At 36.5% G+C, this 22,830-nt stretch overlaps 3 protein-coding genes across 4 annotated transcripts in view; all 3 read right to left on the bottom strand.

The window, feature by feature from the left end:
- Sdc (Syndecan) overlaps positions 1–13,352 on the bottom strand; it is a 264,138-nt gene extending 250,786 nt beyond the window's left edge. For both annotated transcript variants that reach the window (XM_028172465.2, XM_028172466.2), the window contains exon 1: positions 13,125–13,352. In XM_028172465.2, coding sequence (XP_028028266.2) covers positions 13,125–13,190 — 66 coding nt within the window. In that variant the 5' untranslated portion in view covers positions 13,191–13,352. The remainder of the gene's footprint in view (positions 1–13,124) is intronic.
- A 4,210-nt stretch (positions 13,353–17,562) lies between these two features.
- Positions 17,563–19,065, bottom strand: LOC114241638 (ATPase inhibitor mai-2, mitochondrial). The gene is made up of 3 exons (XM_028172517.2): positions 18,747–19,065; positions 18,059–18,185; positions 17,563–17,843 (listed from the first exon to the last, which is right to left on the bottom strand). Exons 1-3 carry the CDS (start codon positions 18,800–18,802, stop codon positions 17,709–17,711), a joined length of 318 nt encoding a protein of 105 aa, XP_028028318.2. The 5' UTR covers positions 18,803–19,065; the 3' UTR covers positions 17,563–17,708.
- Positions 19,066–19,373: 308 nt separating this feature from the next.
- LOC114241584 (uncharacterized) lies at positions 19,374–21,972 on the bottom strand. Its single transcript, XM_028172444.2, has 2 exons — positions 21,332–21,972; positions 19,374–19,671 (listed from the first exon to the last, which is right to left on the bottom strand). Exons 1-2 carry the CDS (start codon positions 21,850–21,852, stop codon positions 19,374–19,376), a joined length of 819 nt encoding a protein of 272 aa, XP_028028245.2. The 5' UTR covers positions 21,853–21,972.
- Positions 21,973–22,830: the final 858 nt, after the last annotated feature.

Below are 22,830 nucleotides of genomic sequence, written 5' to 3'. Positions count from 1 at the left end.
TTGTCAGCGAACACGTGACAGATGTCCCCGGAATAATTGGTATAAGTGCCTACGAGATTTGAAAACCGGTATAGTCGCTTGATACGAGTGCTTCGTATCTCTTATCGTTTGGGCCACGAATATTTATTAATTAGCTTGGAAGGCGTTGAATTCATTTAACTTGCAGATGCGCAACCCACGAATATTACAAATTTATGAATGGACGTGAGTCATATTGTAAATGTAAAGGCGGCTGAGACACCATCTGTTCTACAGATGTTACTATCCTTTGATTTTTGTAATCGTCTCTTGTTTATTTTGTTTAACTAACTAAAATGCCTTTACAAATGTTTGATTATGAATTTAGAAATCGATACGGCTGTTTATTAATCTTAAATAAATGTTGGGCTTCTTCAATCACATCAGTATTTTAGGGAATTCAATGTTTCTTTCTATTTTGGTCCGCTATGCGTTCTTAGACTAATCATCCAATGAGGTTGAAACTTTGCTCAGATATTTGTGTTTCAGGGAAACATTCTGTGGGTAATTTTTGCCAATTCATGTTATCTGGTGTGATAGTAGTTTTAACCAAACATACACAGTCGAACGCGGCCGGATTTCACTAGTTGCAAATTTTGAGAAGCATTAACAATTGCTCTCTCTGTACGTGCTCTACGCTTTGAATCTCTGATTTTCCTTTTATGTATGTATTACTATTTATACTTTTATTAAAGTCGTTGTGGCCTAAAGGATAAGACGCCCGGTGCGTTCGTACCTATATAGCGATGCGACTGGGCCGATGTTCGAATCCCGCAGGCAGGTACCGATCTTTTTGATTACTGACGTACTTAACAAAATTTTCACGATAGGCTTCACGTTGAAGGAATAACATTGTGTAATAACTAAATGATGCCCGCAAAAATTATAAATTGCGTAATCACTGCTGGGCCTGTACGGGTAGGTACCACCACCCTACTTATTTCTGCCGCGTAGCAGAAGTGCATTTCGGTTTGGCGGGGCAGCCGATGTACTGTAAAAGCTGAGACTTGAAACTAATGTCTTAGGGTAGGTTGTTGATGTCAGTGGGCCCTAGTGTCCATTTAACACCATGTGGGTCGTGAGGTCCTCCAATATTAGCAATAAAAACAAATATTTCTTAAATCTTTATGTTAGACGGATCCTTTTACTACAATCTGCATATTCATTGTAAATTTTTCAATCTAATTATGTTTGATTGCAAACACAATTTACGCTAAATGACACTAAATACTACAAGGCCAAATTACACTTAATAGTAGAAAAACAGCTTTACAATAATAACTATTTGTTTTATAATATGTACTGGCGGACCCGACAGACGTTGTCCTGTAAAAATTCATTCAAGTCGATCCAGCCGTTTAGTTGTAGTATAGATAAATAATCTAGATGCCGGCCTGATTTGTGAACCTAAACCATCCAGGGTGCCACCCAAACGCATACAAAAAAAAACATTCAAATCGGTCCAGTCGCTTAGGAAGAGTTCAGTGACGAAAACACGCACAGAAGAAATATATATTTATAAAGATGTAGTTTTACTACAGCTCTTGTAAGCGCGGAATGAGTTTTACTTTTCTTATTCAAATAGATGAGTCAAGCCGTTACCGGAGTCATAATATTGTATACATAATGTATACATATAATAAAAAATATACATAAAATTAAGAACTTTAATTAAGCACATTTTCATAAATTCGAAAGTGAATTTGTTCATTACGTATTCATATATTAAGTACTCAACTGATTATGATGAAATTTGGAATATACGTTGTGAGTGGTAAATACATAAATGGAAGCCCATAGGGTTCATTTTGACCCGAAAAGAAGTGTTATTCCCGTAAGATCTTTTGTACATTATCGCGAGTGAACTGGTAAAAACTAGTCTTCTAAATATATAAAAATGAATTGCTGTTCGTTAGTCTCGCTAAAACTCGAGAACGGCTGGACCGATTTAGCTAATTCTGGTCTTAAATTATTTGTGGAAGTCCAGAGCAGGTTTAAAAGGTAGATAAATATGAAAATGCTCGGAATTAAATAAAAATAACAATTTTGTTTTTCCTTTGATGTCCCCCCCTTCGGACGGATTCCTTTTGTTTGTTTTAAGTTTATTTTATACAAAATCGTAGGTATTTTATTTATCGATTGAGGCACTACGAAGTTTGCCGGGTCAGCTAGTCTTAATATAAAACATATACGTGAACCTTTCAATATTCCATTATCAATGTTTGTAAACGTGAATACAGGTGTGATCCAATTAAGATTTAACAATGGCAACCCATTGATCCAATAAGTCAATTAACATGGAACTCGTTTGAGAACAGGGCAACGATTTTTCCAAGGATTTTCTTTATTCCTAAAAACGAAGGTAGTTTTAATTAGTTCTCGTCAAATTACCTTCGAATAGCATTAAAAATCGCGATAGAATAATTAAACTATGTTTTTTTTTTATAAACAAGCAATGTAATGCAATTTGATATCAGTCACAATCAAATGACTCGGGGTGTCCGCCAGGTGTCTATGTTGTTTTTTTTCCAACCTATTCTAGTAACCTCTAGTAACGTCTTTAAATACAGGTCTTTATGGTATGTAATAGGGGTTAATGAAATTGCCATTTTATTGTAATAGGTACTTCGAATTGACATAGAACCTTCATGGTTTGAGATTTTTGAGTAAAACTTTTTTCAAATGGTACCTGTGAGGTTCTTCTTTTAAAAAATGTGCAGTATCTGGTTATCGACTTTCAGTTGTTTTTTTTTATTTAGCTTAGACAACAAAGATAGATACTTCGAAAATTCTAGTGATTTTTGAATACGGGTTCCGACGCGAAACTAACGATGCAGAAACAGCTCGCAATATCAATGTTGCGTTTGGAGAGGGGACTGCTAATGAACGCACTCTGCGATTTGGTTTAAACGCTTTCGTGATGGAAATTTTGATTTGAAGAACAAACCACGTGGAAGACCGCCCACATATGTGTATAACAATGAATTAAAAGAGATAGCGGCAGCCAATCCGAGCCAAACTACCCAGAAATTAGCGGCATGGTTTAACGTTACCTTACCAATAATATTGACTCATTTGCGTCAATACAATAAAATAAAAAAAATTGAAAAATAGGTGCCTCATGATTTGACTGATCTGCAGAAAGAAACGCGCGTTAAAACTTGTGTTGCCTTGTTGAACCGATACAGAAATGAAGGAATATTGGATCGAATTGTGACATGTGATGAAAAGTGGATTCTTTACGATAACCATCCTATCCAAGAAGGTGATCATTTCTGCTTCTGTTGCCGCTAGCAAGGTGGTGTCGTCAGCATATTGTAAGTTGCAAATTTTTTGACCACCGATGGTTATGCCTCCAGCCCAGTTTTCGCAGATACGTCTCATTATATACTCACCATATATATTGAATAGGATGGGTGAGACGATGCAGCCCTGCTGAACACCTTTTTCGAAACTGAACGACTTTGATAATGTCTCGTCGACTCTTACTATTCCTTGGCTGTTATGATATAATGACTGTAAGCCTAACTCCGAACAACTATAGCAAAACTTGCAGTGAAACAGCCCCGACTCATGAATCGATCTTCACCATTATTGATACATGATAACGCGAGACCTCATACAGCACAAGATACCGTTTTAATTCTACAGGAACTGCAATTAGAATGCATTCGTCACCCTCCGTATTCGCCAGACCTTGCTCCAATGAACTACAATTTTTTTCGTGATTTGGACAAATTTCTACATGATAAAAAGTTTTCGTCCCAGGAGGCAGTACAAAATGATTTCACACAGTTCTTAGAATCTAGATCACCAGAGTTTTATCGCAAAGGCATAAATTACCTTCCTATTAGATGGCAGCAATGTATAGAATAACAATGATAAATATTTTTATTAAATAGATATGTTAAATGAAAAGAAAAACGAATTTCAATTTTTCAGTACAAACCGGCAATTTCATACTTTAACCCCTAATATTATACAGTCGGGCTTCTATGAAAATGGATGGTGAGGTTTTACCAAGTTGCTTATTTATACTTCGTATCAGTCATGGTTCAGTTCCAAGGAAGAGACAGCAACGACACAATTAAATCGATCGAATCGATAACCACTTAATACCAGACTGGCCCTAACCTAGCGCCATTTGTCAACCTGGTTTGGCAGTATAAAATTAAATTGAAAAATCAATTAAAATGTGTTCTTCCTCTCAACTTTAAAGCTAAGCTGCGAACGCCACAATAAACATTTCTTTCGTTTTTCACTATTTATTTTCCATTGAAGTGTACAAAAATTTGCCGAAGTTTCCCGCTAAGGTATTTTGTGCTGGCCCAATTAACTATAGTTGGACACTTTAATTGGCTGAATCTGTTCGAGCAATGTTATCATTACCTACCCAACCTGGCTTTCTTTTGTTGAAGTTATTCTTTTATAAATTTTCGGTTAACATTCTTTTCATGAGCAAACGAGACAACATCATACACTATTTTTGTTAAAGTTCTCTGTTAAATGAAATTGTATTTTTCGTTCATTTTGAGAATTAGAATCTCGGTGCCAAACGATAGATCTAAAACCAATAAAACAAACGTACACCTTGGAAGCAAAGCAAAAGTTAGTAAAATACAAATTTTCAAATGTAATGTTTTGATTTTATTCCTTTTTTATATAACCTAACCAATTTTTTCTTGAAATGTTCCAATACACTTTTTTATTTTTATTGCTTTGATGGGTGGACGAGCCCACCTGGTGTTAAGTGGTTGGAGACCGTAGATATCTACAACGTAAATGCCCCTGTCCACCTTGAGAAATGAGTTCTAAGGTCTCTGTCTATACTTTTATTTTGACACTACTATTAGCACTACACACTACTATTAGTATTACTAAGCTATATCATTTTGACTACATTCAGCCTTAATTTCCTGCAGTAATTATAGCGGATTTATTAAGGATTAATGCTGTAGTTTCCATTTCGACATCAAAAAAAAGAAATTCCTACCGCAGATTCTTTTTTGGGAGCAGCTGTTAAAGTTTCGTCCACGTTGCATTGTCTAGTTTGAACATTGGAAACAAAAACCAAATAACAATGGGGGCGGGGATCTGTCGACTGCCGGGTGGGACACGTGGTCGATCGTCGTTAGTTTTATTTATTGTGCTATTTATTAATGTATTTATTTATTCCTACTTATGCTAATAGCCTTGAGAGGCCATATCAGCGTTACCCTAGCGTGTAGGTGAGCTCTCGGGGCTCAAACCGGAGGTGCTATTTAAGAAGACGTTTTGTGCAAAGAATGATCGATTGAACATTCAGTTTTTCTTTGGAAAATCTAGCGTAGGCGCGAAGGCGTGAAGGCGAAACCGTAGATTCCCTAATCCCAGGTGGCTGGATAGTGGAGAGGATATCATCGACTTTAAATTAAAGCAAATAGAAGATTTTGCTAAACCAGGCAAAAACTGTAAAGTCTGTAAAGTCAAAAATGATGATAATAATAAAGCTTGTGTGTTCTTGTGATCAGATTCGCATGATAGGGATGAATCGATGAGCTTATGACTCGCCTGGTGTCAAGTATTTATACTTATTATTATTATTTACACACGTTATACAGATGAAATAGGAAGCTTATATAGTGGCTAATCTTGTCTCTTTTATTACAGTTGTTGAAATTCATAAAGCATATAATATTTGTTCCTCTACTCGAGCTCTAGAATTATTATAATGCATTGGATATGTATCGGAAATACTATAATTGCAATTAAAAACGCGATATTAATCCGTAGATATGTCTACGACTCATAAACAACCGAAGGAAATACTACTTAAGCTCACTTTACAATTTTTTCACACCAGTAACAACACAGTTTGTAAACAACAGATCGCATAGCTAGCTAGACTACAACAACCCATCTTCTTTTGTGATCAATTTTATACTTACGCATTTAAAAAAGTGTTGCCAATCTTAACCGTAACTTCATACTAAAGTGACTGGCAATCAACGTGTTCTTATACGCCATTAGATATTTGCGTGGATACTTAGTCTCTATTCTCTATTATTCCCTCTTCTTTCAACCACATCATTGTCGCAAGATCGCACGAGAACATACCCACGCTTTAAGTTCATGAGGTTACAAGAATTTTAATTTCTCCTTTCTACAAATATATTTTAATTTAAGCTGATGGTGATCAGCCAACCAAGCTATGTAATTTACAATTTTACGTTCCCTTATTAATTTTATGGTTCATTACGTCAAAGTCAATTTCGAAAGTGTATTTGAAAAGAATGCAGCAACACTGACCATCAACTGAATCACATACGAAGAGTGCGGAAGTCACGTTGTATTTCTCGGAAACGGAAATAGTCAACTGAGAATAGATACTTCCCACGGCGCAGAGTTGGTTACAAAAATACGAAACGGATAAATTTTAAAGAAGTTTCGGTTTGGTTTAAAACGTTTTGTTCTGTTTTTAGAGTTTTTATTTATGCGCAGTAAAGCTTTACTTCATCTTTTCCGCTCGATGTCCTGAAAAGTGATTTAGGAATTAACAAGTAGATAGAAATAGAGAGAGTAGAAGATATAAAGTGCATTTGTGCGAAATTTCATTCAAATCCGCGTTCAGCCATTTTTGCTTTTATTTCTTTTTCCCTAATTGGTAGCGTTAGTAGCCTAAGGGTTCCAAGTACGCACGGACAGGTAGGTGAGCTCACGGGCTCAACCTGCGAGAATTCCTAACACTGGCCCTAGCAAGTGCAGTGCTTCGCTGAATCTACCACCGGATCGAAATTGCGACCCACTTTTTTTTTCATTTTTTTTTATTGCTTAGATTTGTGGACGAGCTCACAGCCCACCTGGTGTTAAGTGGTTACTGGAGCCCATAGACATCTACAACGTAAATGCGCCACACACCTTGAGATATAGTTCTAAGGTCTCAGTATAGTCACAACGGCTGCCCCGCCCTTCAAACCGAAACGCATTACTGCTTCACGGCAGAAATAGGCGGGGCGGTGGTACCTACCCGTGCGGACTCACAAGAGGTCCTACCACCAGTAATTACGCAAATTATAATTTTGCGGGTTTGATTTTTATTGCACGATGTTATTCCTTCACCGTGGAAGTCAATCGTGAACATTTGTTGAGTACGTATTTCATTAGAAAAATTGGTACCCGCCAGCGAGATTCGAACACCAGTGCATCGCTCGATACGAATGCACCGGACGTCTTATCCTTTAGGCCACGACGACTGAGAAGATCCAGCGAGAAACTCCGTGGGTTTTGTCTATGGGCTAGTTCTCACATCGTACTCTTCGTCGTAATCGATAAGGGCTCGATGAGGACAGTAACCGGTGTTGAAGAGCCCAAAAGCACCGAGAGTGAATCCAATATGTTTTAACACTTATCGGTTCTAGATTTAGGTCGTCGTAAGGATCAGCATTCCTCACGTACCATAGTCATCAACATTCCTCCGCCGGCTATCCTGCAGAAATGGAATTGTATGACTTGAGTTAGTGTATGTACGAGCCGCGTAAGCGAACACTACACTTGTATAGGTCATAACGGAACGTATGCATGTTTTGTAGACTGTCATCTTGTTACGAAAGGGCAATTTACTTCACTTATAAATCATCGGGTAGAGTCGATCGAGTAGAAATGCAGTTCGGTCGCAGACTGACCTAATGTGGGGACGGAATGTCATCCCTCTGTCGAGGTTGCCTTCGAGGTGACTTCGAGGCCCCATGGTATGGGCTATCCAAATATTTTGGTGTACTGGCGTACCGTGCCCAATTCGAGAAAAGATGCTAGCAGTGGTCTGTCCAAAATTGATGGCCGCGATCTGGAGCAGTAGATGAACGACATCTTCCTACTCGAGTAGTACATAGCCGGACCATCGCAGTTATGCCGTTATAATTATTTAAATTTAAAGGTTGTGAATGCCCCTTCTCCTCCGATCGCTGGACTGTCGCCAAATATGTGAAATACAACCATTTGCTGAAACAACACGCGCACCACCGATCCTACGTTGGCGATAGCATCGATGCCAAAAACTTAAAGTTTACAATTTAACAAATCAATCGGATAAACAATGCTCTGTTATTTGAACGCCAGGAAGTAATTTTTTAATTAATTCGAACAGTCACATGTGGGTAATGAATTTTTTTTATTGCTTATGTAGGTGGACGAGCCCCACGGCCCACCTGGTGTTAAGTGGTTACCGGAGCCCATAGACATCTACAATGTAAATGCCGTCACCTACCTTGAGATATAAGTTCTAAGGTGTCATTATAGTAAGGTTTCACCAACCTGCATATTTCTACCGTGAAGCAGTAATATGTTTCGGTTTGAAGAGTGGGGTAGCCGTTGTAACTATGTAGATGTCTATGAGCTCCAGTAACCACTTAACACCAGGTGGGCTGTGAGCTCGTCCAACCATCTAAGCAATAAAAAATTTAAAAAGTTACAACGGTTGCCCCACCTTTCAAACCGAAACGCATTACTTCTTCACGGTTGAAATAGGCAGGGTGGTGGTACCTACCCGAGCGGACTCACAAGAGGTCATACCACCAGTAAATTAACCACCAATAAATTTATCATGAAGAAAATATTTCCAAGAATTTATCATGCAGAACGTTTAGCATGCGTCTCATTTTCGCTTAACCCTCTACGGCTGTCGTCATTAGGCGACGAAGCGAAAACTTTGTGAGATACATACATAGACATAATATGTATAATACATTGCCTTCCTCTCAAACGCTTAGGGCCTATATTTCCGAACGCGCTTAAGAAATGTTAGTTCGAAACATCATTCTTTTATTCTATACTAGCTTTTGGCCGCGACTTTGTCCGCGTGGAATAATTACTTTGGCATAACGCTAAATTTTACCCACCTCTTCATTTACGTAGAAAGTGAAAATAGTTTGGACCGGACCGAATCGAACCAGTAGTTCCTGAGATTAGCACGTTCAAACAAACAAACTCTTCAGCTTTATAATATTAGTATAGATAGATAGGTATTATGTATACATTTTTTTTTGGATTAGGCAAACACTTCTATGGATAATTGTATTAAACGGGAGCCAGCAGCTTGACTCTGTCCCTGGCATTGCTGAAGTCCATGAGCAACGGTGACCACTCACCATCAGTTAGGCCGTAGGCATGCTCCGTCTGTCTACACGGACATTAAAAAAAATCACTAACTAAAGCGTTAAGTTATGCACTAACTCCCTCCACTATCACCGACTCAACATTCTCTTTGTCTCCTCGACTGAGAGCCGACAAATTTCATTAATGCCTTCGAATTTAAGGCCTTTTGTGTTACTTTTCGCGTTAAGTGTTATTTTAAAACGAGGAGGAGACGAGTAATTTTTGGAAACTTGAAATTACGCTCGTGAAAATATTGATAAATTACCACAATTTGTACTGCATATATGCTAGAAACAAAAAAAATGGCGTTACCGATGACTCGACTTCGGAAGTTAAGTACCTCTATTAGGAGACATTTTAGGGCTTCCACAAAATGTTCGATAATTGTTTGTATATTTTAGAAAATGTATTAAGGAATGTATGTGTATGTGTATGTGCATACGCAACAAGACATATAGATAAATGATTCACCAGAATAGCACTATTATTATTATTATAATAGCCTTGCAACTTTTTTTGTACCTTTATATCTTTTTACATAATGTTAATTGGGAGATTAAAATGTACTTTTTTTATAAACAACAAGCTCGCTGAGTTTGATTCGCGGATTCTTTTCATGACTGCGATTAATTTTGGATCTGCTGGTTAAGTTTACGTTTATATTCAATATATAAAACGACATCCATATTCGAATTATTTTTATTGCATTAAAATACGTGGTGTTCACCGCCCACTTGGATCAAGTGATTATCGTGATCCATAGAACAAATGTGAATGCAACCACATTAAATTAGGAGATTGGTTTGTGTATATTATCCTTGAAACAAGTACAAACGACTGCTTCGCGGGAGAAATAGGCAGAATGGTACCTGAATCACAGGTTTTTGGGATGGAGAAATTGCTGGTGATCGAGTGGCATTTCCAGCTTCACTGGGATAAGTTGGCCCAGCTAGGAGGGGAAGGTTTGCTAACAGATCCTCAGGAGAGTCCTCCTCCTAAGGGGGCCTGCTGGCTCCAGGCAGCTGTTCGCGATTGCATCTACTACCTGGATGACAAGTTGTGATAGCCAATTATATTTATTACTAGCTTTTGCCCGCGACTCCGTCCGCGTGGAATAGTTACTTTGGCATAACGCTAAATTTTACCCTCACTTCATTTACGTAGAAAGTGAAAATACATTTGAATTATAGAATGTTAAGGAGCTATTTAAACCCCCTATTTTGAAACATTCTTTATTGGTGCTCCACTTGTATTGGTCTTACCGTGATAGCCTATAGCCTTCCTCAATAAATGCGCTATCTAACACTGAAAGCATTTTTCAAATCAGATCGGTAGTTCCTGAGATTAGCGCGTTCAAACAAACAAACTCTTCAACTTTATAATATTAGTATAGATGTACACGATTTTGAAATCTAATATACCTGAAAAAAATACGATTGTAATCGACTGATACTTAAATAAAAATCAAGATCTATTAAAAAAAACGTTGTGTAATATGTTTTAAAAATACATTTATTTGGTGATAAAAGATAGCGGATGCGTGCAAAGAAGAAGTTCCCAAAAGATAATTCGATACATACTTAAAATGGAACACAGCATTTTATTTATTTGGCTCAATTTTAATTTGATTGGGCCTCGCTTACTTAATTGGTAATACTTCATAATAATTAACGATTTCTTTTAAAATACAGTTTGTTTACATGGATTAAAGGCGAAGTAATAATCACGATATTGAAAAACGAACAGAATTAATTCACGCGATCATAGACTCATTAACCAAAGCCGATTGATTTTAGGAGTGCAGTGACATTGAGACCACTTCAATGATTGCAGTTAAACATTGAAAAGGTGAAACACGGTCAACCAATCCCGGTATAAAATATTCAACAGACAAGATTTCTTTCATATTATCACGGTGTTTGGTTGCTGATAACTGCATATTTGAGAGCACACGTATGTACGCTTGCAAAGATAAATATGTTTACATTGATAACTTCGATTCCAGCGCCGTGTAAAATAACTGTTTATGTACGTTTTACGATATGGATAATTATGCTAAACATAATATATATATGGTTCTGGTGAGGATCGTAGCATCTGGCTTTTAAAATTGTACTTACATCGTAACTTATTAACTTCTACCGTGCTATATCTTAATTACCATTATGTGGACGTCTAGAGAAATCCGTACGAAAAAGAAAACCTTAGCTGTATACGAAGTGTAAAATAAATGCGCTTTATTTTTCTATACATTACTTGAATAAAACTATTCAAAATGCCGTCATTATAAAATCAATTTACTTAAGTTTGTTTAAGTTTAAAAAAAAATCTCAACTCGATGTTTTACGACCGAAGCGAAAAGCATCACGAAAATAAACATAGATAAAAGTGTAATTACTTCTGTTTAATTATTGAAACAATTCTTAAGGACTTTCTTGTTTTATTGCTTTGATGGGTGAATAAACTCATGACCCTCATATTAAAGCGCCAACGCCACCATCCTTGAGGCATGAGGTCGGTCTCAATTGTTTTGTATAACGGCAGTCCCGTTTCAAGCTGGAACGCATGACACTTCCCAGCAGGAATGGTGGCGAAAAGCCACCCTGGGTCTCAAAATATGTGCATACTGTGCGGACGGGCTGTTTCATGCTGCATGGTGCAAAATCATTATCTCGTCTCGGCGTATTTCGACTGTTTTATTTGGTGATTCACGACAATTGACAAAAGCTATGTGGGTAGGACCTAATCTATTGTAGGGAGCTTGGCTTGCCCCTGGCATTGCTGAGGTCCATGGGCGACGGTAACCACTCACCATCAGGTGGGCCTTATGCTCGTCTGCCTACAAGGGCAATAAAAAAAACTTTTTTCGTCGCTCAATTATTTACTTATTATCAAGCCACTATTAATTTGACTCTTGGCTGCCCCTAACTATATAATTATATTTTAGTATAGTAGGTATTTTCCACGCGTATTAATTGAAAGGCTATAGCGATGTACCGATGACTTACATTCTTTTGGTATTTTAAGTAAAATGCCCTTGACAGAGGGCCATTCGGCTACGTATCCCTAAAATATTTGGACAATATTTGATGAGGCGTTATCTAGTGTGCGTCTCGGGCATACCGAAAATTCTTGTAAATGAATGTTAAAGAAACTGTTAGTCATCGGTTCACCATTCTATTGTATGCTCAACTAAAATGGTCATTATTTAAGTGCATTTTAGTTCATTCAAACTTGACACTAAAACGTGATAAGCGTATGAAAGTAACAGAATAATAGGTATATGCTTTTAAAAAAAATATCATTCACGTATAATCGTGAATAAATTGTAGCAAATATCTTGTGACATTTATATAGGTACCTACAATTTAATTTGCATAATAAGCCGGAATCTATGTCAGCGGTTTGCTTGGACTTAGGTGTGCCCTTTCGAAGCCTTAAAAACATATATTAATTAAGGCATTTTTTGTAGTTATACGAATTGATTAGCAAGTACAAACTAATTTGTAATGGCATGTGTTTTCTGAGCGCTTCTTGAACCATGAGTGACAATTCAATAACCCAATTCATTTGAGGAGCAATAAAAGTAATCTAATGGGTTCAAGGCGGCGAGTTCAGACATTACGTAGGCGCATGTACCCACTGGCCAGCTTTCTCTCAACGTGGGTGCTGGTTTGCTCTCATTCATAACTCGATGTTTACACGTTTACTATGGGAACGGAAACAACAATGCTAGACGCGACCAGCTAATCGATGGAATCGTAACTACGATAACGATTGTTTACCTACAGTTACTAACGTTCAAGGTAACTTGACTGCCTACGTCCGCGATGATTGCAGGACCGTTCTGTCATTGTTGACATTGAATGCAGTTACGCAAGTCTTGATGCAACTACATTTCGTATACCTTAAAACACGGTATCACGTCTCCCGTTTTAACAAAAAGCCGGGCGAACGCATTAAGACGGTCCCCTTACCTCTGTCGCTCGAACGTATCCTGCGAGGACAACACAAGACAGCCATATCCATATCCTCAAATGCATCACAACAGTGAACCGGACCGGTCGCACCAACAGTATTACACAAGAACACAACAATATCACGGCACAAAACAATTAGCTATGTTATAACACTGTCACCACGCACACGGTCGGATAGGCGTGCGATCCGGCATGCGACGTCCAGCTATTGCTGTAGTAAACTGAGCGCCGCTTGGAACTGGGTTCAGTGCGATGTAGCGCGCGCCCCGCCGCCGATCGACGCAGACTTCACTCATGTGGCCCACGGTCGTCGCCCGATGGTCGATGTAACTCCATTTCGCGTCACGCACTCCTATTTATTACCGAGAATAATAGTCTTACACGTCGACTCATAAAAGCATTCCCTAATTTTCTTTTCTTGCGATCGATTGCCCTTAGCTAATTCAGATAGTCTTGCGCTATTACCCGCAATGGAACGTGCTTGTTCTATATTTGATCTCGGGACAGAAATACTATTGTAAGGGCGACGACCGCTTCGCCCTTTACCAGTGAAGGTAACAAACGTCAAAACAAACAATGCTACGAATTGTCTAACACTACCTATATAAACAGAGAACGGCTGGCCAGTTTAAAAAACGCAGTAGGCATTTTCCAGACGTCTGTCAGACGGTCTAAATCTGAACTTGGCCTAAGATTGCGTTTTAAAATTGTTTTGTTTAGGTACTTCTTTTTAGCAAATCCATCGTGTAGCCTTTGGACGAGTAAACGGAAAAGTGAAGATCTTCCACCTAGCCTATGTACATAGTTGTGGGATAGACCAACGATTCGAATGTTATTGTTAGGAACTTGTACGCAATACTAGCTTGAACCTCTTGCCTTTAACGAAATTCAGGCATCTGTCAAATGCCTTATGTTCTTGGCTAACCCCATTACACATTAAAAAAAGTCGATAATTTTCGTTCTAAAAAGTTTTGCTGCATCTACCGTTCCGTCTGGCTGCCTATAGGTCGCAACTTTGAGAGACTTACTAATTAGACTATTACTAATTATATATTAAATTTTAAAGGATTACTTCACAGATCACCTATACACAATCTAATCTCGTGTAAGTCGAATATCGACAGATATATATGTAAAATGACGTTACTGTATCTGTTTGTCACGAAGCTGATATGCTTTAGAGTCTGAAAAGTAAGGCGGCTTGGTGTCTAAGCTCTTGTAAGGTCTTAACAAGTTCTTATAACTACTAATACTTAACAACATGTGCCCAACTTACCTACTTCGTCTGATCATCTGCTCCCATCTAGTAATTAATACTCGTAATTTTTCAATTCACTATTTACCTACATATAATCCAAAGGACACCTGCAAGGCAAATGGAAATAAAGGATTCATTGAAGCTGGATAAAAGCCAATAAGGAAGAAGCGGATATTTCATTCAAAAAATCATCACAAATGAACAGGACTTTTGATTCGAACACAGGAAAAGAAATACAAATGGGCACCAGAGAGATCCAAAACTAGAGAACACGGGTTTAGAGTATAATTAAGTGAAAATTTTACGGCAATTGGTCTGTATCAGAAAATAGCCTCCAAAAAGAGGCCTCATTAGAATAGGTTAGAGAAAGTCTTTCCTGGGCACACTGAATTAAAAAGTATTGCAATTATTAAAATATACATTAAAAGTCTGCCCAGTCGAACCCGTCCCTTGCGAAGAAGAGCTCGGGGGGTAAATTAACCCACAGACACAGCCCACTGAGTTTCTCGCCGGATCTTCTCAGTGGGTCGCGTTTCTGATCCGGCGGTAGATTCTGCGAAGCACTGCTCTTGCTAGGGTTCTTGTTAGCAACAACGTCAGGTTTGAGCCCCGTGAGCTCACCTACGCGCCCCGTGACGCTGATATGGTCTCTCAAGACCATCAGCTTAGGGAGAAATAAAAAAACGGGGCTATTGTTTTTAATTAGGTATCTTTTGCGCAGACGGGAACAAGCTCATGGCCCAGGTGACGTAATGCTATTGCTGGAACTCATACACATTTTTACACAATGGATGCCGCCAACTACCTTGACACTTGAGGTCGAAATACCATCTTTATTGATAGCGGTTGTCACATGGTTAAAACTCGAACGTTTGTCTGCTTCGCGGCGGAAATAGACAGTATGTAGTACCAACCCGTACGAGCTTACGATATTGAATATCATCAGTAGGTAAATTAATATTATAAACTTCCATAAACATTCATAAAATACTGTATAATGATTTGAAGCAGTCTTGTTGCGGCCATCATAAGGCTTAGCTTGTTAGTTTAAATTAAGGATGGTAATTAATCTATATCAAGCTCTATAAGAGCCTTGTGGTAAAAACTATTACTGGTGGTAGGACCGCTTGTAAGTCCGCGCGGGTAGGTACCACCACCCTGCCTATTTCTGCCGTGAATCAGTAAGGCGTTTCGGTTTGAAGGGTGGGGCAGTCGTTGTAACTATACTTGAGACCTTAGAACTTATATATCAAGGTAAGTGGTGGCATTTTCGTTGTAGATGTCTATGGGCTCCAGTAACCTCTTAACACCAGGTGGGCTGTGAGCTCATCTACCCATCTAAACAATAAAAAAAAAACTATTCAACGTATAACTCGTACCTTTCCATACGAAAATTCCACCCGAAATAGCCTGTGCCAAGTCCTGTGCCTAAGAAATGAACACTCGCGTCTGTAGGGAGTATTTATATATTTCAGGGAAATTTATATATTATTTCAATGACACTCATAACGCGGCAGTAGCAAACACAGAACATAAGATATTTGACAGATACCGTAATCGGTACATACAACAATACAATAATTTACAAAAATATCAATTATTCATCCAAATATATTTTATCACCTTCAAAACATGCTCGCTCAGAAACCAACCAATCTTACACCAAAGAATAATTCAATCATCAAAATATTTTTTAAACGCTTTCTCCGGCTTGTTTATTAGTTTGCATGTCAAACTCGTAAGCCCACGTCTCGTCAGCAACAATACGTTTCATGAATGTTGGCTCGGAATTGACTCATTATAACATGTCCTTAGCGACTCTTAAGCGATTGAGTTTATTGAGAAAATTCAGGTATTTTGGGACAATAGTTTGGGAAAAAAAATGGTACGGTAATATCGACTCGTGAAACGGAACGTTCGGGACTATCTCTCTCAAGTTTGAATGGGGATTTTCAGTTAGTATATTATATCCTTCACTTTTGCGATAATAAGTTATAGCTATTAAGCCTTGTTCGGACTAGGCGAGTATTTTAGTCGAGTACCGAGTAATTTAGTAGCTAAATGTGTCTGAGCACCAAAAATTTACTCGAGTAGGTTAGTAAATAATTTAGTCAAGTCAATCCATTTTTTTCTATTTTTTCGGGCGAGTAGCGAGTAGCTTAGCCACTAAATTACTCGGTACTCGACTGAAATACTCGCCTAGTCCGAACAAGGCTTAAGTTGCAGACTATAAGGCTTACCAGAGCGAGCCAAGTCTTCTATCATATCTGGACCGCTTTTGAACGCTTTGTACCACTGACAAGCACGTGTTTTCTCTAGGTCGATTCACCATAATCCTTCTCTAACATTTTCAATGACCCCGAACATGAAACTCCATTGGAAATGCAAAATTTAAGACAAACTCTATGTTCGATGTTTTGGTCCATTATGAAATTCGAAATACAATGCTGTTTTTAATTAAATAAGCAACAAATGCAACTCAAACTCCGCGCCAAAACGGTAAAAAAAATTGTGCCAATCGAATATGTAACAAAAATAAAAATTAGCTCGGAACCATAAACAAATCATCCATTCCCGATACTTTTTTGACTGAATGTGGTGTCTAAACCTAAGGTGTTTAAACAATACTTATATAAATATTGGATAATCGCAACTTGTAACTTAAAATGCAAACTCATGCAAAAATGGTATAACGGATTTGCATGACATAGTGCACTGCTATGATAATTTCGACTCTCACCACCGGTTCGTGATTTTACAAATCGTTTTGTCGAATATAGGTACCACAGTAACACAAGCAAATATTTATCCTGAGAAAAGGCAATGCATTCCATTTTTGCCGACTTACAAATTTAATGCTGGTGAATTCACAGGCACATCCTATTTGATATAGATAAAATTTTAATTTTAATGCAAGCATCAATGCTGCTAGGTATATGAATTAGAAATTATTAGCAGTTATTCACGTATGATAGTATATTTGCACTTCTAAAACGAGTAAATCATTTAAAAGGCACTGTGACTATTGTTGTATTGAAACTTCATTTAATAAATCTTTGATAAGTAATACTTAAATCAAATCCAATACCAAAGAGAAAAGCAAGTCACTGTTCATTAATTTAACTTATCAATACCAGCTTTATGTATTGATTTAAGAAAATTAAATACTACACAAAAATTACTTTAGTTTTTTATTTTGAAATTTAGTAACTAGAGAAAATAAAAGCCGGAGAGTTTACTTAAAACAATATAAATTTTATATTCTTCTTTGTTTTGTAGGAATATTCTTAGGCCTTCAAAAACTATCACTATCGATGTCCAGTTCATTGGGGCTTTTCAATGTCTGACATTTGTTCTTTGTGACGCCTGATCGCATCCTCATGTCGTTTGATCTGCTCCTGGTGGAAGGCAATCTCCTTGTTCAAGTGCCCCTTCAGATTTGCTAGTTGTTCCTTTTGCTGTCAATGAAAAAAGTCCATTCCAAATGTTGATTAAGAAGGCTTATATAGGGCATGCTATTTCATATTAACTTTAGGAGCGATACAGTTTACATGGGTAAGTACCACTGACCTGACTAATCATTGATTGATATACAAAGTGTTCCCCCAATAAAAATGGTATAGCCTTTCCAGCTTCGAAAGTTTACATCTTATGAGACTAAAATATTCTATACCTTCTTGTAGAAGTATTCATCTTCTCTAGCCGCTTCCATTTTACCGAAGGTACCACCGGCTTCTCGAATCGAACCACCAGCACCACCACCCTTACCGGCTCCAGATCCAGGTTCGCCTGCATACATTCTATAATCAAATTATATTAAATCCTACTATTGAGTTTAATATTTAATAAAAACATATTATTTGCCTTTCTGAGTTTTGCACATATATGGTTTAAGAATTTTAGGGTAAAAGTTACTAATAAATCATCTCAAATAATTTTCCTGAATCTATATGATGATATTTCAAAAGATGGTTGTTTTTTTATATAAGAACTGAAATTACAAATGTGGTTTAAATGGGGGATACAAATTGCCACACAATTACAATATTATGATGATTCAGAGTTATTGTTTGTTTTATTGCATCATTGACAATATATGAATAAATCTACCTACCTATCTACCTACCGCCTGTCTACTGAATGATTAAAAATGTGACTTTTAAACAATGAAAGTCTAAGAAATTGTTTTCATTTATTGCCATGCTCAAGTTTCTAGTCACAATGTATTAAAAGTCACAGTACTCAAAAACCAAAAATAATATCAATTTACGTTATTGCAAAAGTAAAAACATTTTCTAAATGCGCTTTTCAAATTTGTTGCGTAACCTGCCGGCCGCTCGTGGCACTTGCTAAGCCCTTACCTAACGTTGACGATAGCACGCACGAATGACGTTCTTGTTTTGGGAAGGAAATTCATGATTTTCTTTAATGTTTAAATTGTATCAAAATTCGCTGTGATTTTTCTAAATTATTCAGGGATTTTCTATCAAGAATGACAAACCAGCACACTTGACGTTTCTCAAAATATCACTATGCTTTTGAAGCGTTCGAAAACATCTACCAAGTACGTTTTGAAAATAATATTTTAAAATTGAATAAAAAATTTTGTTAAATAAAATTTTAAAACATTTTTTATACGTAAGGAAAAATGATTAAACAAGACTAATGTTAGAAATGTTAGAATTAAAGTAAACGAGAAAAAGATTTAAACTAACGCCATCTGTTGTTTATTCACCCATAACACATGTTTTAGTTTTTGTTCAGCTATAATTTTATTTAATTCTGCAGTTTCTCGCATTGCTCTAATAACCTGCCTTTCTTCTTTTAAAGACTCCATCTTTATTTGCCTTTCCGTGCAGGTATATCTAAAAATGTGAGCGTGAAAATAGATAGGTCGAAACAAATTTTAATACATAGTTTAAAAAAAACGCTCTAGATGGCACTAAGCGTTTTAAGCTACTAAATTTCAAAAATGTAATGGTACAATATCAGACAACTAACTTTAAGAATTCTTTCGCTTGATTTCTGATCGTGTCATTCGTTTCATCATCAATATCTTCAAAGTCTGTCATTACTGATGCATGCCTTGATTTTTGTATGTTTTCTTCAACATCTCTGTTTTCTTCTAAAGCCATTTCAGTGTCATTGGCAGTGGAATCTTGCTCAGAAGTTGTACAAGAAGCTTCAAATTCTCGAGAATTTCTACTATTTCTATAAATTACTTCAAATGTAGACGAAGACGAACCATTTATATTTGTAACGCTACAACATGACTGGTCAAGATCTCTAAATTAAGGAAAAAAATTGTCAATTTGTTAGGTATTTAACAATACTTAGTATACGTACCCGAACGTAGATACCTAACCGTTGGGTACTGTGTATGAACGAAAAATACATCATAATTAGCTGACCCGGCAGACTTCGTAGTGCCTCAATCGATAAAATACCTAAGCTTTTGTATAAAATAAACTTAAAACATACAAAAGGAATCCGTCCGACGGGGGACACATCAAAGGGAAAACAAAATTGTTATTTTTATTTAATTCTGAGCATTTTCATATTTATCTACCTTTTAAACCTTTTCTGGACTTTCCCAAATAATTCAAGACCAAAATTAGCCAAATCGATTCAGCCGTTCTCGAGTTTTAGCGAGACTAACGAACAGCAATTCATTAATAATAATTCATAACAAGAAATTGAAAGATGTAATCAGCGGTATTCACCAGGAATTATTAAGTTGAACATCAGCTCATGCACTGCCATTGTTATGCCGCTTAATGTTTCGGTTTTATTTTTGTCAATATGAAAAATAACAATTTTATGTTTTATTTTCGCATTTGGTAACTATTTCAGAGGGATCGAATTTAAACGATTCCGTCTCAAATATTAAGTGTAGAATCTATGATTCCGTTGCAAAAACGACGAACGTAAAAACTCAAGTTATTCTAAAAAAAACAAGTACCGTACCTACATACCTATATAACAAACCTATTACATACTTTAGAAATAAATTTATACACGCTACATAACTGCATGACTGGCTGCATATGACAATTAATATACTCAATTCATACTAGAATTATTCTGAGAGGATATTGATTTATGATTTTTTAAACGGCAATATGGCCATTTCATCTTTGCTTTTGGACCGTTAAAAAATATGAATAAGTCTTTATCGTCACAGTCACAAAAACGAGATGTGTTTAGAAAAAGCGTTTCGGTTTGAAGGGTGGGGCAGCCGTTGTAACTATACTTTAGAACTTGATGAACTTGATGAACTTATATCTCAAGCTGGGTGGCGCATTTACGTTGTTGATGTCTATGGGCTCCAGTAACCACTTAACACCAGGTGGGCTGTGAGCTCGTCCACCCATCTAAGCAATAAAAATGCGGCATTGAAAAAAGCATTTTCATTATTTTGATTTTAATTAGGTACATACTAGATTTCATTATGCATAAATATCAAAGAAGCCGAAGTTATTATACTTACAGATTACCTCAAGAACTTGCAATTTTGACTATGTATAGAACGATTAAAATATATAAGATAGAATTATTTGTGAATATATACACGGATTAAATTTGTCCGATATAAAACTGAAGTACATTTGATACAACAATCAAAACACACAGCAATACAAAAATGGCAGTATAATGGGTTTTTATATATCAATGAGCATAATATATTAAGATGAAACAAATAAAGCAACATAAAAGTAGACACGATTAAAAGACTTACTCGCTTTGACTTAGACTAGATTGGATTGGAAATGTAGTCAATTATAATAATAATAATATGATACATTTATCGCATTATTATTATTCATTTAGATTTTACCTTCTACGAATGTTGTGAATGGTGTCCGCGATTTGCGGAATCTTTAAAGTAGGTAGACATAATATATTTATAATAAACAGGTTTTGTTATAAACTATGAGAGACTCACTCGTCGACGGACTCCGTTTTAATCTCCACATTAGTAGTGAGTCTTGTTTCATTAAGACTTTGATTTTCAACTTTTAAAATTCCGTCCTTGATAACCTCTAAAATATGACAAACTTCCAAAGATTGCGGTGTGTACTTCTGAAACAATTCTCCGTTCAAAGCGACCTCTTCTCGAGCGATCCTCTTCATGTTCTGCCATTGTGTTTTAACTTTCTTTATCGAGCTTCCTTGAAATTTGGTTCCATATTTTATCGATAATTCTCGTAAGATTTCGTTCCAGGCGATATCTTTCTCCTCGGAATAATTAGGCCCATTGTTATTTTTCGTAACAACGACATCTTTACGCACTTTTATTAATTCAAGAAGATATTGTTTCTCTGCTTGTGTCCAATTCGGGGTCCTTAAACGTCGATTGTTAGGCACTTTACCCATTTTAAACGTATGCGACGGGTTGTGATTAATCTTCTGCAACGATTTGTTGCAAACAATACACTCAATGTCTAAAATTATTTGGTTCCACATTTGAAAACAAATGAATGTACTTATAAATTATCGGTTTGACAAGCGACAGTTCAAAGGCATTAGTTAATTAAAAACTTATTTCTGAATTTTAAGTCTCATAGTTATTTGATTATTAGTTTAATTATGAATTATGTGCTATTGACCAACATTAGTATCAATTCAAGTTGGTTTTGGAATGACTGGTTAAAAACATTTGAAATTTGGAATGTTAAAAATATAGATAATCTTGAATATAATGTAAGTAAATATCTTGATAATCTAACTGGCCAGTAATATTTGCAAAAGAAAATAAAACTGGCAGTGAACCTTATTTTTCTTAAACTACGTTCATCTTAGTCTAAATAAAAACTATCAACCAAAATGAAAATATTAATTAAAATCCCGGGTTTATGTTTTTGTATGAGAACTTATAGAGTTGTCTAAATAATTCTACGTCCAGTGTGTAAGTATCGAATCATGTCTGGCTATGGCGGTACTGAAGTTGCACAGGTAGGTCCGATTTTTCTCAGAAAATACATATTCTACACATGTATTCCACGATGAAGGAATAACGTCATTTGATAAAAATCAAACCTGATGTTAGTGATGTACTGGTGCAAGGCATTCGTTGCGATTTGATTTTAGATAATAATATGTTCCAAATAAATTGAAATCAGTACGCATAATGAAACAGTAGAATAGCATGTATGTGTAGAAAAGTGTTTTTTTTTATCTATTTATCGGACATCTTGAAGTTGATGAAAATGACGTTTAAAGATTCCGTTACGTACAAACACATATAATGTACAAAAAAAAGCTAATAAAAGCGTGTTAAAAAAAGTTTCATCACTACAATTCTCAGAAAACTGTATAATTAAAAAGGAGTTGCTTATTATACAATCAATATGACCTATTAAACACGGAACTTAGTCGATTTGTATTAAATAACAGGTCTTTAAAAAAACTAGAACATAAACGTGAACTGGCTTAAACTGGTGT

Source organism: Bombyx mandarina, chromosome 05 (genome assembly GCF_030267445.1).
Source record: "Bombyx mandarina strain Sakado chromosome 05, ASM3026744v2".
NCBI classification, from domain to species: domain Eukaryota; kingdom Metazoa; phylum Arthropoda; class Insecta; order Lepidoptera; family Bombycidae; genus Bombyx; species Bombyx mandarina.
Note: the sequence above shows the minus strand (reverse complement) of the source record. Positions and strands in the feature narration are given on the sequence as shown.

What these genes read in the sequence shown, in the direction of transcription:
- LOC114241638 (XM_028172517.2), bottom strand. Translation starts at nt 18,802, where the DNA reads ATGAATTTCCTTCCCAAAACAAGAACGTCATTCGTGCGTGCTATCGTC. An exon ending in CGTGCTATCGTCAACGTTAG is followed by an intron (nt 18,186 to 18,746) that starts GTAAGGGCTTAG and finishes ATTTGATTATAG; the next exon opens with AATGTATGCAGGCGAACCTG. An exon ending in ATGAATACTTCTACAAGAAG is followed by an intron (nt 17,844 to 18,058) that starts GTATAGAATATT and finishes TTTCATTGACAG; the next exon opens with CAAAAGGAACAACTAGCAAA.
- LOC114241584 (XM_028172444.2), bottom strand. Translation starts at nt 21,852, where the DNA reads ATGTGGAACCAAATAATTTTAGACATTGAGTGTATTGTTTGCAACAAA. An exon ending in AAAACGGAGTCCGTCGACGA is followed by an intron (nt 19,672 to 21,331) that starts GTGAGTCTCTCA and finishes TCCTTAATTTAG; the next exon opens with AGATCTTGACCAGTCATGTT.